This window comes from Megalopta genalis, chromosome 5, assembly GCF_051020955.1.
Source record: "Megalopta genalis isolate 19385.01 chromosome 5, iyMegGena1_principal, whole genome shotgun sequence".
NCBI lineage: Eukaryota > Metazoa > Arthropoda > Insecta > Hymenoptera > Halictidae > Megalopta > Megalopta genalis.
Genome location: NC_135017.1, coordinates 13,508,193 through 13,526,186, shown reverse-complemented (window position 1 = coordinate 13,526,186; position 17,994 = coordinate 13,508,193). Strand labels below are relative to the sequence as shown.

Genomic DNA, 17,994 nt, shown 5'->3' with positions numbered 1-17,994 from the left:
AAGTGTGTTTATATTGATGCAGTACGCTTAATTAACTACTGTGATGTAATTATTGTAACACTTTCGTATTATAATATTGTGTGATTAATACTGTGTATTATAATATAATATATTATAGAATATGTACAGAATAAATATAATAGAATATATATATATATATATGTAGAGAATATATTAATAGAATATTATTATAGAATAGAGAGAGAGAGAGAGAGAGAGAGAGAGAGAGAATATATAGAATATATTACTAGAATATTATTATAGAATAAAATATATAGAATATATTAACAGAATATTATTATAGAATAGAATATATAGAATATATTAATAGAATATTAATAATTATATATTATTGATATTAATATTAATTCTATGAATATTAATACTAATAATAATTATTATTATAGAATAGAATATACTAATACATAGAATATATATATAGAACAGAATATATTAGCATATAGAATATATTAATACATGGATACAGTGAGAAATTAAATATGTTAGGAACATAAGTACGAGAAGAAACTAGAGACATAAGAAATAGAAACGTTCGTTAACGCCGCTGAACGTAGGATTATTGGAGTTTGCGCGGCAGACTGTTTCGTCTCCCAGGTGGGAGATCCACGAGGATCTGTCACAAGAATATGTAGATCTCGTTCGCAAGTGCCGGTATTCGGTTCGAGGTTCTTCAATTTTTCGGCAATTATCCGTGCTACCCGCGCAATCAATTTTCCTGGCAAGAAGCTGCGGACATGTTCACGTAAGTCGATTCTCCGTGTATCATGTTTCGATTATTTACAATTGAAAACAACGATTAAACCAGCACAAATAATCGACGTAATCATCGAAACGTTGAAATCGCGCTGTCGAAACTGATCGAATTAATTACGAGACTGTATGTAAACAATCGAAAGATTTAGCTGGTGAAATTAATTAACGAAATCTTAAAAAAACAACTCTGTCGAAACATCGTCCATTTATAAACAGATTAAACGAATCGTTTAAGCGAGGATCTCGAAATTGTAATCAAATTGTTCTCGACGCAATAAAATCATTTTCCCGTAAATTGTCGACTAAAAATTGACGAAAGCGATACGCAAGCTAATCGTTCGGGAAAGATAAATTTGCACGATGAGAAATTTCGCGTTTCGCAAAAGATTAAATGGCGCGCGAATCGGAACGTCGCGTTTCAAAGCGTGTTTTCATAAAACGAAAGTGGAGCGAATAAATTCTGCATTTCCGCGAACGGTGTCAATTTTCGAAGAAGCCGGCGCGAAAAAGGATTCGCATAAACGCCCGCAGTCCGATTGCCGCGCGGATATTAGCCGGCTTGGCTCGGCGTGAAAAATAAAAAGCGGGGTGTAATAAGTAAAAAGGGACGAGCCGTTGGTAACAAAAAAAAAAACAAAACAGAAAGAAGGAAAAAAACCGCGAAAACAGAGAAAAAGGACTGATTATTTTTTCTTTTTCGGCTATCGCGGATACACGTTTACTGGGAGAACTCGTGCCACTTTAATTTCAGCTTTTCATTAACGGCTTGTGCCAATAGCGGCCACATTTGTGAGCCCGGCCAAACAACTAACTCGGAATCTCGATCGCCCGCAGAGCTTTCATTACCATAATATATTCCGCGGGATACGATTCGATGTTTAATACAGTTCGATGTTGTCACCGCGGCGGCAACTGTTTGTTTAAACAATGCGAAACCAAATAAGCGAAGTCGAGATTACAAAAATTTCGTGCGAATCGCAAAGCTCTTCAAAGATATTTCTAATCATTTGTTTGAAGAATAATTTTGACAGTTTCACAGAAATAACACGAACGAGTACAGCCGATTCAACAATTTTTAATATACGCTCCATAACGTATTATTAATCAACTCTAAATCCACGATATTTTTACATAGTCGTACAGTTCTCCAAAAACCGAACAAGTTTCGTTCAAACAGTTTCTCAAAATATCGCTTCGATCGAAAGTTACAGCGATTTCAATTGTCCGTGCTATAGATTCCGGGATGATCACGTGCTTCCATCTATAGTATATGCTGCTCCGCGCTCCCATGACCGTTCGAATCGCCGTAACTACCGACAGGTGCAACATTTGACAAATCTGTGCGAACAAAAGTGACTCAGTTTTCCAAGAGCTGTCCAGCTATGCAAAAATCGCCCTAAAATTTTGTTTAAACAAATTCCTAAAATCCTAAAATAACATATTTATGTTGTCACGATCGGTCTCCGCGTGCTTCGACATCGTTTCGGGGCTGAAGAAATTGCGTAACATCTTCGATAGCATGCGACACAGTTGTTGTTAGCGTCTGCGGCGATTGCTAGGGGATGAGAAAGCCTTGTTTTTCATAGTCCCTTTGTAAAATGGCACCGGAAGGACTCGAAGGGCGATTCTGACGTAACGAGGGAGAACGTTCACTCGAAAGATCGAGGGGTACCCTCGTCGGAAGTTGCTGAGTCCGCGGCTAAGGAGTGCTCTCTTGTACTCGTATCCCCCTTCTAGCCCTCTGCCGCCCCCTTCCCGTAGGCCACCTACATGTGACCCTGTGCTCTGCCTATCTCCAGTTTCTTTTTTTCTACCGATCGTTCTTTAATCGTTCACCCCTCTATCTGCTCCGTTTTACCCTGCCGCCGCGGACTTTGTTTTCCCCCGACAAAACAATCGCTTTTAAACAAACGAACTTCGAGTTAAAAGTTGGATCAAAAGATCTGAATGAAATAGTTTGAATACTATAATCTGAATAAAATAATTTGAGTACTATAATCTGAATATAATAATTTGAGTGCTATAATTTGAATACTATAATCTGAATATGATAATTTGAGTACTATAATTTGAATACTATAGTCTGAATATAATAATAATTTGAGTACTATAATTTGAATACTATAATCTGAATATGATAATTTGAGTACTATAATTTGAATACTATAGTCTGAATATAATAATAATTTGAGTACTATAATTTGAATACTATAATCTGAATATGATAATTTGAGTACTATAATTTGAATACTATAGTCTGAATATAATAATAGTTTGAGTACTATAATTTGAATACTATAGTCTGAATATAATAATTTGAGTACTATAATTTGAATACTATAATCTAAATATATTAATTTGAGTACTATAATTTGAATACTATAATCTGAATATAATAATTTGAGTACTATAATTTGAATACTATAATCTAAATATATTAATTTGAGTACTATAATTTGAATACTATAGTCTGAATATAATAATTTGAGTGCTATAATTTGAATACTATAATCTGAATATGATAATTTGAGTACTATAATTTGAATACTATAGTCTGAATATAATAATAATTTGAGTACTATAATTTGAATACTATAATCTGAATATAATAATTTGAATACTATAATCTGAATAAAATAACTTGAATATTATAATTTGAATACTATAATCTCAGTATAATAATTTGAATACTATAATCTGAATAAAATAACTTGAATATAATAATTTGAATGCTATAATCTCAGTATAATAATTTGAATACTATAATCTCAGTATAATAATTTGAATACTATAATTTGAATACTATAATCTGAATATAATAATTAGAATACTATAATCTGAATAAAATAACTTGAATATTATAATTTGAATGAAGTAATCTGAATAAAATATTTCGAATATACTATGATCTGAATAAAATAATTTGACTAAAATAATTTGTTGGATGGCGGCTCGTGCCGCGAAGGGAATTAATCGTTTCTGTTACAGATTAGTGTTTCTAGTGCTACTGGCAATTAAGCACAGGAATTATGCCCTCGACGTTTCCTCCCCCTCGCCGAAAGGTTCCTCGAAGTCTGCGGCGAGTAGGGGGACAATGAACGACATTGTCTCGAAAAATATTACCATGGTGCTCGAGAACCTCTTGATGAATTACGAAAACAATCAGCTGCCCACTCACGGCAAGGGTAAAGTATCGTAAACAAATTCGCAACGATTGTTGATAATAGGTCGCGTATAATGTACGAATTTTTCATTATTTTTTTCTCTCCCGTGATTAGAAGGCGTCTCTCGTCTCTAAACTCTCTTCCTTCTTCTATTTTTTCTTCTTTTTTTTCTTGTGTGTGTTATCCGCTTTTTTCAAAGAAGACAAATCGAGTCCGTATCGTTTGCACGGATCGTCCAGGATAATCCGGCTTACGCGAGAAAATCGTGTGTTCACACTCCGTCGCTCGGCCCGCGTGTATAATTGGATTAACTTAAATTGAGCAATTACAAGCAATTAATTTTTATCGTATTTCCCGCACTCGACGGGCCAACGAGAACACACCGGGGCTTAACGGAGAAATCGATTAGGCTTGGAAATAATTATCGAAACTTAGAAACGTCAACGATGATATTAACAACAATTGATGTTAAATATTGATAAAAATGATTTATTATTTCTCGACTTTCGTCGATCTTCCTGGCGCGCAAAGTTGTACAATGACGCGCACGTTCCGCCCTGTCGCGTGCAACGTTTTCTAGGAAATCGAATCTTACGGCGTGCAAGCAATATTGTTTCAAAACTAATTTAACAGACAACGAACTTGCCTCGTTACTATTTAAAAAATTCATCCGGGGAAACTGTCGGCGACCGAGCATGTGCGACGTCGGAAACGCGTCACATGTTAATCGATCTCCCTAATTAAACATTATCTTTTACCTCTTTTTTAAACGAAATGTTACAATTTAATTAAATTTTATATTAAAATATTAATATATATTAAATATATTAAATATATTAAAAACATATTAATATATATCTTAATATATCTTTTTGGTCGACTCTATTTTGTATAGGAGAGAAATAAGAATTTAATATTGTGAATTTAATATTAAATAGTATTAAAATTTAATTATTGAATGATAAATAATAGATATTTGATTTAATATAATATGCAATTCATTCGATTTAATGTAATGTAATATTTATTTAATTTAATTTAATGTAGTACTCAATAAATTTAATTAAATTTATTGAGTACTACATTAAATTAAATTAAATAAATATTATATTACATTAAATCGAATGAATTGCATATTATAATAATATATTATTATAATAATTAATAATATTATATATATATATATTAATATTATAATAATTAATAAATTTAATTAAATTTATTGAGTACTACATTAAATTAAATTGAATAAATATTACATTAAATCGAACGAATTGCATACTATATTAAATCAAATATCTATTAATTATCATTCAATAATTAAATTAATACTATTTAATATTAAATTCAATATGAAATTCTTATTTCTCTCCTATGCAAAATAGAGTCGACCAAAAAGATTGAACAAGGCTACGGAGCATCGAACATTATTATTCACAGTAATAACAATAATCGTAATTATTTATTTATAACTTCGCAGCCTAGGAACTCGGTATGAGAACTGTTGTATACAATCGTACATTGTTTCCGTTTGTTTAAACACCGTTTTGAGGGAAACTGGAGTGTGCCCAATAGTTATGCACTCCGACAAAGCGTGCGAGTTCCTTTTTCCAGGAGAAACGAACGCCGACGATGCATTCATCGTCGTAGAACAGTTTTCTGTTCGTTCTGATCTGTGTTGCCGGAACAAACTGTCCATTTTTCGGAGTCTTTCCCGATCCGTAGGGTAGTTCGAAATTTCCTGCGACCGATGTTTGCTCCGCGCGATACGTTCTCACTATTTTCTGTCCGCCGCGCCGGTGCCACAGAGGCACGGCCGAACCATATCGGGTGCAAAATAAAAATAAAACCGGTATCAAATAGGGCCGACCGTGAAGCGGGAATAAAATAAAAATAAAACGGGACTGGGAGTAAAAGTGACGCGACGCTATAGACGAAAAATAAATGCGTAGAAATAGTAATACTTATTTCTATATTCGTTATCGAACTTTAAAAAATGTATTTTCTTTCAATGAAATTAATTGATTTCAAGATTAAGTGAAATTCATTTCCCTTGCCACGTGGTCCAGAGATTTTCTAAAACAGCTTCTGCAATTCTCGATGACTTTTAATTTTATGTATTCTAGATTTAATGGACAATTTGTCGTTTAATTTTATATATTTCGATTTGGATAAAATTTGTTGATTAATTTCATGTATATACAATTTGGGTTCGGTAGAAAATCTGAAGAAAATCGGTAGACAATCAAGTTTTTGAATTTCGTGCATTTGGATTTAAATTTCCATCGGATGTATCAATTTTGGACGATGATGATGATGATGATGATCGAGCGGAAAGGGAAAATAGGAAGCCGATACGAGTGTAACGGGGGTGACGGGGATGGTACGTTGGACCGCAGCCAGCCGAAGAAAAGTATCCTTCCGAAATTGCCTTTATTCCCGTCGTACGGCTTCAATTTTCCGCAATTTTCCTTTCCGCCCGTCGGAAGACCACGGAAGCGGCTTACTAATGCTCCGAATTCCTCTGATCCGAAATCGGAACGCTTCATTTTTTGCACAGGGCTGCACGAAACTTTTCCTTCATTTCAGTTCTGTTTCGATTGTACGTACTTTATTTTTATTTTTAATTATTATTTTGTTGTTGATAATTATTTATTTTAATATAATATATATAATATAGTATAATAATAATTATATTATATTATATATTATTAATAATAATTATAATAATAATATAATAATAATATATATATATTTATAGTTACTTTTATGGTTGCCAGGAATACCCACGGTGGTGAAAACGAATATTTTGATAAGAAGCATGGGGCCCGTGTCCGAACTCGACATGGTGAGTCGGAAATGTAAGAATACCATAGCAGTATTTAAATCGTAATATTTTTGAAGCTACGATAAATAAATAAAAAACCGATAAACCGATATAAAATTGAATTGTTCAAAATATCTCAATGTTATTGTTTTCGTAGGACTATTCGATGGACTGTTACTTTCGACAATCGTGGCGAGATTCTCGTCTGAGCTTCCTAGGTCCGATCAAGTCCTTGAGCCTCAGTATCAAAATGCTGGAACGTATATGGCGGCCGGATACATATATCTACAATGGGAAACATAGTTACGTGCACACCATTACGGTGCCCAATAAGTTATTGAGAATCTCACAGGACGGCGACATTTTATACTCCATGAGGTATTATTGTTCGCAGCACTTCTCGTTTTCCATTTAAAAATACATATACTTTTTGTCATAATTAATAAAAATTTTAAAATTTGCGGAACAGGCTTACTATAAAAGCAAAGTGCCCGATGGAGCTCAGAAATTTCCCCATGGACCGGCAATCGTGTCCATTAATTCTTGGAAGCTGTAAGTATTTCTTTTTCTTTTTTAATATATTTTACAATATCCATTAACCCTTTGCACTCGAGCGGTGACTCCGAGGCACCGCTGAAATTTGTCATATCACGTTCTAAGATAATTTTTACATTAACAAAGTTTAGATTTGATATACTATATTTACTATAATAATATGGTATAATAATATATATATATATATGGTATATAAAATAAATATATAATAGTATATATACTATACTATAAATAGATATACTATAAATATATATATATACTATTTATAGTATATCATTTCAATTGCAATTGGAATAAAGATAAGAAACACCTTCCGGAATTGAATCAGTTCTTAATCTAAATTTCCCTTCGAGGACAATGTAGTCTCGTGCCTACGCGAAACGATCCTCATACAGTGCAAACATACCGGTATTGTCCATAGTTGCAGCTGGCGTTTTATTGCCAACATAAACCCTTTCCAATTGAACCTGCAGTTGCATCGTTCTTTGATTTTCATACTCGTGTCCGATATAATTCTCCAGCTTTATTATTTTCCAATGCTCGCAAAATTTAATATTCTGAAACGTTTCATCGTTTGCCAATACCCCTACGCTTTACATATGTAAATATTCATCTCGCATCCTTTGTCCAAATAAATTTAAAGTTTCTTTATTCGTAACGATATGCAATACGTCACAACAATTGGAGTGTCTAGAAGAGATACCCAGCAACGTGCCTATAATAATTTTTCGCATATTCGAGCTGTAATTAATTAGTTATGGATAATTTTCCATTTCATGTGCAAATATCAAAAATCCAAGCGAATAATTCGTGCCGCCTTTTCCATAAGAAGCAATGTAAATTCCGGCACGAATCATCTGCTCGATAGGGGTCCGTACAGCGCCAATTCGTCCAGTGGCAAAACGCCCAAACTGTTGGGCAACGTGACCGACGCAGAAAAGCAGTCGGTAATTACCGGCCACATAAGACGGCTGCGCCATCTTATAGCAAAACGCCCAAACTGGTTGCCAGTTAGTTTCACAGTTTCCCGCCAGACATCGCGCGTGGTTTACTCCAGACGCCATTCAGCGGGAACTATTGGAACTAATTGATAAAATTTACCAACAGTCAAATACGGCGAACAGTTTGAGCGTTTTGTCACTGGACGAATTGGCGCTGTACGGACCCCCATCGAGCAAATGATTCGTGCCGGAATTTACATTGCTTTTTATGGAAAAAGCGGCACGAATTATTCACGCAAATATTCAATATCGGGACATAAAACAGAAAATCGTTAATAACTAATTAATAACAATTCGAACCCGCGAAAAATTATTACAAATACGTTCCTTGGAATCCCTTCTTCGATATTCAATCGCAAAACGCACATATTATGCCTGCTATGTTACAAAATTAATCTTTTGATTGACGTGTTGTTCGAGAAGCTAGGACCATTCGAATAATTGCAAAGTGCTGTAACTTTTGACAGAAACGAATGCTTGGATACTTGATATTTGCACATGAAATGGAGCATTATCCACAATTAACTAATTAATTGCAACTAATAATCTAAACTAATTAATATACGAAATGAATTGTTAACTAAATTCTTAACAAACATATTCATGCTTTTAGATGCGTACACATCGGGTCAATTGGTGTACGAATGGCAAGAAGGATCTTCTGTAAACTTTGTACCTGGAATGGCTCTGTCGCAATTCGATTTAATGGGTTCGCCGTACCGAAATCTAACTTATTTTCGACGAGAGGGTGAGTTCTCGGTTCTCCAGGTCTCTTTCAACTTACAACGGAACACAGGGTATTTTCTTATTCAGGTTAGTCAACTTTTATATCTCTTTATTTGCAAAAATTTTACAGGGTAGGCTAAACAAGATTAATCTCACAAATTATTCTATAATCGATTAAACTTTCCTTAATTATATTATCATTCATTTAATAATCCATTTAATGTGTAAACAGTTATTCATTAAATTTTCGTAAGAAATGCAGGTTTACGTGCCCTGCGTCCTGATAGTGGTGCTCAGCTGGGTGTCGTTCTGGATCCATCGCGAAGCGACCAGCGATCGAGTCGGACTAGGTGACTATATATATATATTATATTATAATTATATATTATTTATCTATATTTATATATATATATATTATTATATATTATCTATAATATATAATCTATAAATAATTATAGATATAAAGAATAAAATATAAATATAATAATATAATAATAAGATATAAATAATAATCTATATATAATTATCTATAAATAATATAGATAAATAATATATAATTATAATATAAATTATAATATAAATATATATAGCTAAATAAAATACAAGGATTTTAAAAATCTCTCTTGCCAAAAAGATTTCGCGAATCTCGCAAATCATTGATTTTATCTCGCAGGTATTACCACTGTGCTGACATTGTCGACCATCAGCCTCGACTCTAGGACCGATTTACCGAAAGTCAGATACGCCACTGCCCTCGACTGGTTTCTGTTGATGAGTTTCGGCTACTGCATTGCCACCCTTTTGGAATTCGCCGGTGTACATTATTTCACGAAAGTGAGTCCGATAAAAACTCTGTAAAATCCAGCCGTAATCATTGGTCAATTTTTCTCAACAATTTTCGCAAAATACCGTCGATGCACGTGCTTAGGTTGGCAGTGGAGAAATTCCAATAGACGAGGATGATCTCGAGGACGACATCGAAGTTAATTACGATGGATTCTGCAGTATCGGGCCCTGCAGCCCCCAGACGGTCAATCCACCGACCATAATCGACGTACCTCGTCGTGGTAGCTCCCTAATTTGCGACGTCTACGACATGAATGTATGAAAATCGCCACTTTCTAAATTAGCGATATTGTTAAATACTTTTCAACACGAACGAAACTTCTATTAGGAGTCAATGGCCTACGACAGAGGGTCGATGACGGTGGCCGTCGCGTCTAGACCGTCAACGATGGAACGTCAGACGCAAACGGAAGTGTGGATACCAAAATGGCGACAGTTTCTATACTGTCTCGCTGGCGACGAGGCCTTCAGGTGACAAATTCACAGTAACCAATTGAACAGAATTCGAATGTGCAATTATTTCGATTGAATCGTTGCGTTCGCAGGAGACGCAGACAAAGGGAAGCCGCGGGGAACTGCAAGAAAAAGGGGGAGAAGATAGCGAGACACATAAATAGCGTTTCCTACATCGACAGAGTAGCAAGGGTAGTGTTCCCGACATCCTTCGGGCTGTTGAACGTTTGCTATTGGGTGATCTATGTCACGTACCAAGAAGAATTCAAGTGGCAAGATCCGCCGATTGGATCGATCTCCCATAAATAACTTTATTCTGCCGCCATAAAAGTTCTGTAATAAAATAATAGTTACGAGAAAACTCGATAAAACGTCGTCGTCCGAGGCATTTACGTTTATTGGTAACCCAGACACACTTACCTTGCTTCAAACGCTCTTAGTGGGCGTGGCCGCGCGGCTCCGGCCAGCGTCCATAGTGGGCGTGGCCGCGCGGCTCCGGCCAGCGTCCAAAGTGGGCGTGGCCGCGCGACTCCGGCCAGCGTCTAAAGTGGACGTGGCCGCGCGGCGAACGACGGGATCTGAAAGAAAACGCAGGGACAGGCAGCTGAACAACGTTCCACGCTTACGTTTTTATTGTAATAGATTGTATTGAAATTTGTCGCATTCTTTTGAAAACAAAAAGTGTTGTCCGCCCGCTTCGTTTCGTCTCTACAATATGATTTTCCGCATAGTTCTTTTCTCTCTCTCTCTCTCTCTCTCTCTCTCTCTCGCTCGCTCGCTCGTTCGCTCTCTTACAGTTCAATGCACAACAAGTCGTCCCAAGATTCGTGAGATATACCGTACGTTTCCATACGTCAGCGACGACGTATAACAAAATTCGACATAGACTACAACAACAACAACACTCTTACCGGAACGCAGAAGAATTCGCTCGCTGTCCCATTCACACGAGAATTACGATCTACAGGCTCTATCACGATGTGAATATATACACGATGCCATTGGCGTCGCTAAAAAAGAAAACATTTCCGCACGCGTTCAATTTTTTTAGTTCTCTCTCTTTTTCTCTCTCATTCTCGCATACTTTTTTTACCTGATATATGTACTTTTTCTTCGCGATTTTCTTGCTTCCCCCCACCCCCCACCCCTGTCGCGCTAACTTTTACTTTCTCTTTTTCTCTCTTTTTTCTCTTTCTCTCTCTCTCTTTCGCTCTTTCTCTCGCTCAATCACTCTCTCGCATACCTGCGTAACTCTATGTACAATTACGATTCGTTTAGGATGTTAGTAAATAATAATTAGCATCATACGTTCTACGCTGTAAACAGTTTAACAGTTCTGCTTAAACGCTACAGTGCTAAGTAATTTCGTTAATTACTTATATCACATTGTTCATGTACACATAATATTTTCTCCATATACTTATCCCCCCTCCCTCCCTCCCTCCCTCCCGCCCATTCCCCGGATCGTCCACCATTTCTTTCTTCGCGGACCGATGTGAGCTCTATGTACAAAAAGGGACAAGAGAAATCATGAAAAGGACATACAGCGGCTCCCGTCGATATTCGGACACTTTTCAAAACGCGATAACTTTTTTAAAACTAAACTTGAATTTTTCTTTTTTAAATGACACAGCGAGCAGTCTACTAGACCGTAACTAGAATGCTTTTTTTAAATTTTGCTGTTGCTTAGAATGACTATAGAGAAAACAAGGAACTCTCGTCCTGTAGCTTTTTTATCTGAGAATATAATGAAAATTTGAAAAATGCGTCTTGTAGATCTCGTTAAGTTAATGCGCGTGTTAAAAATTTCATTTTGATCGATTGACCTGTATAAACAATTAAAGATAGCAAAAATCGTAGTTTCTCACACTTTTGACCAATAAGTGTGAGAAAATTGCAATTTCCTCGATCTTTTAATGCTCAGATGTAAAAGTTACAAATCGTGAGTCTTCTATTTTGTATTGTCATTCCAAGCGATAGCAAAATTGTAACAAAATAGTATAGTCAATAGTATAGTCACTAGTGCCCCTACCATATAAAAAAAAAAAATATTCAGATCGTTTATGCTAGCTTTCAAAAACTTATTGCGTTTTGAAAAGTGTCCGAATATTAACGGGAGCCTCTGTACATCGATGGTCGCCGTTTTGTACCCGCACAGCGAGCCCGGTTTCTACACCGCTGAACGCAAACCGGTTGGCTCTCGGCCTAACCTCGAAAACGTTCCTAACCTGAAAACCTCTTTTTTGTTTTTCTTCGTTTCGCTGGCCTCGGGACTGACACGAAGGAGCCAGACATGAAAGTTAACGAAACAGTCGACGTATGTAACGACAGATGTATGTGTAACGACGACACACATATAAGACAATTTTACGTTTGGTAAGTTCGAATCGACCGCTCGGAATGCCCCCATCTAGTACGACTATTTACATCGATTGCACGATTTCGGGATCGGATCGAACGAAAGCGCCGAAATCAAGTCACGATTCGAGATAGACACTTTATACTTTATATGTAGTCACGTCAAGGAGGGAACGAAATGACTAGTGCGCACGCGCAGGCGCAGAATTTTGCTTCTTTGTCCAGTTGCAAATTTCGAGCGATATAAACAAATAATACGTTTCTCGTTCGTCTTTTGTTGCTTTGAATCCGATCGGCGTGGAAAATATCGTCCGGATATTTGTTCTCCGTGTCGGCGTTGGTCTTGCTCGATAAAAAGAAAGCGGGTGCAGAACCGAAAGACAATCGTGGACACAGCAGCGTTTCGAAGATAGTTTTCGGAGGCCTTGAAATTAGAGTTAAAACGACGCTTTTTCGAAGAAATTTTTACACGTTCGTACAGCCACCGTGAAACTGGGTATCTTTTGTTTGAACGATTTTTTCGAATTGTGCGCACATCGAAAGTTATACTGGTTTAAATGGAAACCATAGGCGTAAGTATGCAGGGGACAAACGAAACATTGAAATCGTTATAATTCCCGATACGTGCAGAATTTTAAGAAACTTCTCAAGCAAAACTGGTCCAGTTTGATGAGGGCTATTTGAATGTGAAAGAATTTTTTCGATACGTCGAATAACTCTTTGATTTTCGAAACGTTACTGTATCGGTTTCGATGGATACGAACGATTGACGCCTCAGAAGAATTCGTATTTGCATTCTATAGACCAGGCATGGGTAGTCTGCGCCCATGGCTGGCGTATATTGTACAAATAAAGCGTGAAAAAGTCACCGTAGCTATCAGATTATAAAATAATAACATCGCAAATGATAAGCAATGATTCTGATCAGGAATGAGTAAAAAGATCGTTTTTATAATGTATACGTAAAATAAACTGATCCTTTCGAAAGAAGTTCTCGAAACGAAAACTTTTCGAAGATTGTCGAATATGCATATAATAATAAATCAACTAGTAGTCAATGAAATAAGTGAAATTAATCGTTAGTTAATAAAAGTGCACAGCGAGGAACAAAAGTATTCATACAGTCGGCTACAAACGGTTGAAAAATTTGTACCCAATACACGCTTCGTAAGAGTTTACAATTTGAATTGACTTCGTTTCATTGTCAATCTGTTGTGTAATTTTTTTTTTTTTTAGAAAAAAAGACAGACACGTACGAAAAACTTTGATATATTTTTAATCGAAGGGTCCCCTCCGACTCGTTAGGAAGTGCATGTGTTGCACGATGAGCTACTGATTCAGTAGCGTTGCTCTATTTGAAACATCTACTAATTTAGTAGTACTATCATCGCTAAAGTTTTATAATTCATCGTGCTCGATCCGTTTCGTGCGAAACCGATGCTATGTTCAAGCATACACGACTCCATCGATTATGGCTCTCTATACCTCTCTTTCGTTATTGCTAGTCTGTTTCTCCTCGAATAGCGTTACTATCACGAACCACCGATACACAACTTTCCCTCGTTAGCAACGCGCAAGGGACACAACCAAACACTGTTGTGCGAATTATTTTGAGGCAAGGCTTCAAAAAATTGAAAAAAAATTGTTTCCCCAACAATTCCAGGAGACGCTCTGTCGAACTAGGGTGACATTTTCTATGACATTCCGGGCGTGTCGTTCCCGTAATTAAAAAAAAAAAACAACGATTTCACTCTCCGCTAACCAATAACTTAATAAAAACCGACGCAGCGCATTTTACATACATACATTATATATCAGCTTGACTGACTGACCGAGCCTTCGATTAAATAATTTAAAAAATAAAAAAAGAAAAAACAAGATGTACATGTATGCGTACGCGGATACAAGTAATAATAATACTAAGGCATAAACCATGATATCTGAATGAGACCGTTAATAATCACAACACGTCACTCTCCCGTCTGCGAACATTCGTTTTCTCCCACAGAAATTATAATCAATTTGAATCGAATTAATTTCGTGATCCTCAAACTTTTCTGTCGCAAAAAAGAGCTTGCTTCTTCGTTTTCTTTTTTTTCTTTCTTTTTTTTTTTTGTTCTTCTTGAGATGTACGAACTACAGTTCAAGAAGGATCGAAACTACCATCGGCAATTCGAGGTTAACCGTGATCGTGCGCGCAACAAAAATCGTTAACGCATTCACGGGAGATTATTTCGTCGACTTATGATCAGAATTTCTTTGACGAATTAACGGTCTCGTATCGAGTATATCGAAAGAAAGCTCGAAAGCTCAACGTAGAAAGCGATTTAAAATAGTACGGTGAACGGTCACGTGATACAAACCGTTCCGGTCCCGATGCGCGTGCACCCGTTAACGACCTAACCTCTAACACCGTTGCTCTTTCAATATTTCCAAGTCACAGCTGAGCGTCGTTGATACGAACGAAGTCGTGGCGAACGCATTCTGGCCGACGGTCGATTGTTTTCTTTTTTTACTGCAAAGAAAGAAGAAACCTGAATGCGTTCGCGGGGGCCAAGAACACACGGCGCGTGCTCAATTATATTTGTAAAATAAATATAAGCGAATAAATACTCGAGCACTCGATAAACGTCCACCGTGTCTTCCTACGGCATGCTCCCGGTGTGACAGAAATTTGTACGATCCAATTTCTCGAGAGTAAACATAGGCGTATGATAATAAACGTTTCTCCACAGCCACTGTATACGTTAATTTAAAAAGAAAGAAAGCACGAGCGTATATACCGTCCATCCGATTCCCAAGACAATTGATCAAGAAAACCAATCTTGTCATACGAATTCATTAATTTAACATCACTCGAAGCACAGTCGTTTTTTTTTATTTCCTTGTTTCCTCCGCTCCCTTCAACTTCCCCGATTGCGCCGGCATCGCGATATCTCAAAATCAATTTCAACATTTACATAACAACGTCTATATGTACAAAATCCAAATTTCCACGTCTCAGCTGCCTCGACGAATTTTTTTTTACAAAACGAAGATTTAAGCAACAGCCGATATTCATTGGGGGGACACGCGATTTTGCCGCGTTTCGACTTAAATTCAGACCAACGGGGGGGGGGAGGGTACGCGGTACCGCGCGCAACCGGCAAGTGAAACGAAAGCCAGCGAACCAGCTTTTTTCAGTCGGTTCAGGGACGCCAGAAGATCTCGAACGGATCCCTAGGCTGACGTCGCATAAACGCAGGATCTCTCCAGAGGATCTCCGCGCCGACGTATTTAACATATCAACCCTCGAACAGCGGATCGTTTCTGCAAACTGTACTCTATTCACAATGTACAGTTGTATCTTGAAGGTACTTTCTCGCAGACTTATCTAGACTTTCCGTTGCTCCTACCTTGATGACAATTCATTACATTTAGTTGCCGAAAATTCTGTGATTCGGGGAACGATTTGAATACTCTGAGCCAAAACACGAAACCAGCGTCCGCCGGCCGAGGGCTAACACGAATAGCATGTGTATCCGTGCGGCCTCAGCATCAGGATCTTCTGGCAGCTCTTTCTCTCTCTCTCTCTCTCTCTCTCTCTCTCTCTCTCTCTCTCTCTCTAGCTCACTCTTTGGAAGAGCTCGAATTTCAAACACGTTACGATCACGAGCCGGAAATAGAAAAGTTTTCCTCCCGTGTCAAGAGTAGACAACCGGTCCGCGATCCAGATCGCATAACCGCGACCCATCCGTCTCGCTTTATCACGTGGTTCCCTCACGCGGCGGTCGGTCGCGAGGCTCGCCATTGACGTTCGATAGACGTCGGATCTTTTCTCAAAGGAATTTCAGCTTCCTTTGATTCTGTCAGACGGTCGAGTGCGTGGTTGACGACGGCTGCGTGCTGGACGACGTGGTCGACTGCGGGCTGGAGGTCGACGGCGAACTGACCACCACCACCGGCTTCACCAGGGTGGTGGTGTTGATGTATTGGGCGTTCACGATCGGCATCTGCGCGACCGACTTCAGGATCGGCGTGGTGATCATCTTGCCGGCCAGGCTCGACGGCGCTATAATGTGCGCCGTCATCTGGCTACCCTGCGAGACCACGGTCATCGGGGTGACGATCGGCGTCAGGCCGGACAGCGGCGCGTGCGAGCCGACGATGTGGGCGATACCCTCTGTGGACGGAGCGTTCTGCATCACCGTGGTCGACCCCGGCTTCCCCGCAGCCGTCTGTAGCGACACGCCCGCGTGGCTCAGCGTCAACCCTGCAATACGATCAACGAGAATTAGAATCGACCTGCTATATACAAGGTGTCGCGAAGATACGATTCCATTTGAAAAAAAAAGAAAGATGTTGACCTTCTAATGTATTCATGTTGGAAAGTGTACAGAAAAATAATGGTCGTAGAATGATTCGAGTTTATTGCTATATTGGTCGTGTTGAAAAGTACAAAAATGAATATGAAAGATTGATGAAACGATGCGTAACGAATAATCGTGTACAGTAAATTCTTCCAAATTGTTTCTCGCAGCTTGGAAACGAAAATGTGAGACGAGGAGTCGCCGATTATCAGAGTATACATATAAAGAGTACGTAAAAGTATAGCTTAAGTTCTCTTTTGGAGAGAAATGTTGGTCACTTTCAAAACGATTACGGCTAAGAAAATCCTAACCCCACCGATCGTTCTGCACAAGTGACCAGTTTACTGTGGCATTATAGTGTTACAGAAGTGCTAGTCTTAATGCAATTCTGGCCTTCCATACGATGCCTGGGTATTTATGGGGTTTCAATGGAATATAATATTTTTCAATCTCGATTTTTCCCATTAAACAGGGTGTGGAGAGATTCGAACCCGGAATCTATGAATCCCTCCCGGCCGTAAAGCTGTGCCCTATTCGGTACAGCTATCGCAGCCTTCTAATATCGTCCGCTCAAAAATCCTTGTAACGTTCACGAACATTGATTTGTAGCTGCAGCGTTTAGCAAAACGGAATAATCGGTTTGACTTCGAACAAATCGATTAACCATAAAACAAAACACGTTGCAAACAATAGTCGATTTAAATACTAGTTTGGAGAACAGAAATAGGATGTATTAAAGGGGTTGAATGCGAACAGAAATGTTTTAATGTTTTAATAAAATACATGATCGAATGAATAGTTTTTATAAATAATGTTCCTCCACTTTTGAAAGCCGCACTGTTTTCTAAACAGATGTGTCAAGGTATAAAATATTCTGTTGTTGTTTTTTTCTTTTCGGAAAAAATTCCTATCCCGATTGCACGTAAAAAACTTCAAACCAT

General features: G+C 37.7%; 2 protein-coding genes across 7 annotated transcripts in view; one reads left to right on the top strand and one right to left on the bottom strand.

Annotated features, from left to right (window-relative positions):
- The first annotated feature begins 636 nt into the window (after window positions 1–636).
- Window positions 637–10,732, top strand: LOC117226875 (gamma-aminobutyric acid receptor subunit alpha-1). The gene is made up of 11 exons (XM_033481644.2): window positions 637–763; window positions 3,763–3,959; window positions 6,719–6,786; window positions 6,923–7,143; window positions 7,235–7,317; window positions 8,935–9,134; window positions 9,310–9,397; window positions 9,721–9,881; window positions 9,976–10,149; window positions 10,222–10,364; window positions 10,439–10,732. Exons 1-11 carry the CDS (start codon window positions 756–758, stop codon window positions 10,653–10,655), a joined length of 1,560 nt encoding a protein of 519 aa, XP_033337535.2. The 5' UTR covers window positions 637–755; the 3' UTR covers window positions 10,656–10,732.
- Window positions 10,733–10,960: 228 nt separating this feature from the next.
- LOC117227031 (uncharacterized) overlaps window positions 10,961–17,994 on the bottom strand; it is a 31,738-nt gene continuing 24,704 nt past the window's right edge. For all 6 annotated transcript variants that reach the window (XM_076522196.1, XM_076522197.1, XM_076522198.1 and 3 more), the window contains one exon: window positions 10,961–16,956. In XM_076522196.1, coding sequence (XP_076378311.1) covers window positions 16,553–16,956 — 404 coding nt within the window. In that variant the 3' untranslated portion in view covers window positions 10,961–16,552. The remainder of the gene's footprint in view (window positions 16,957–17,994) is intronic.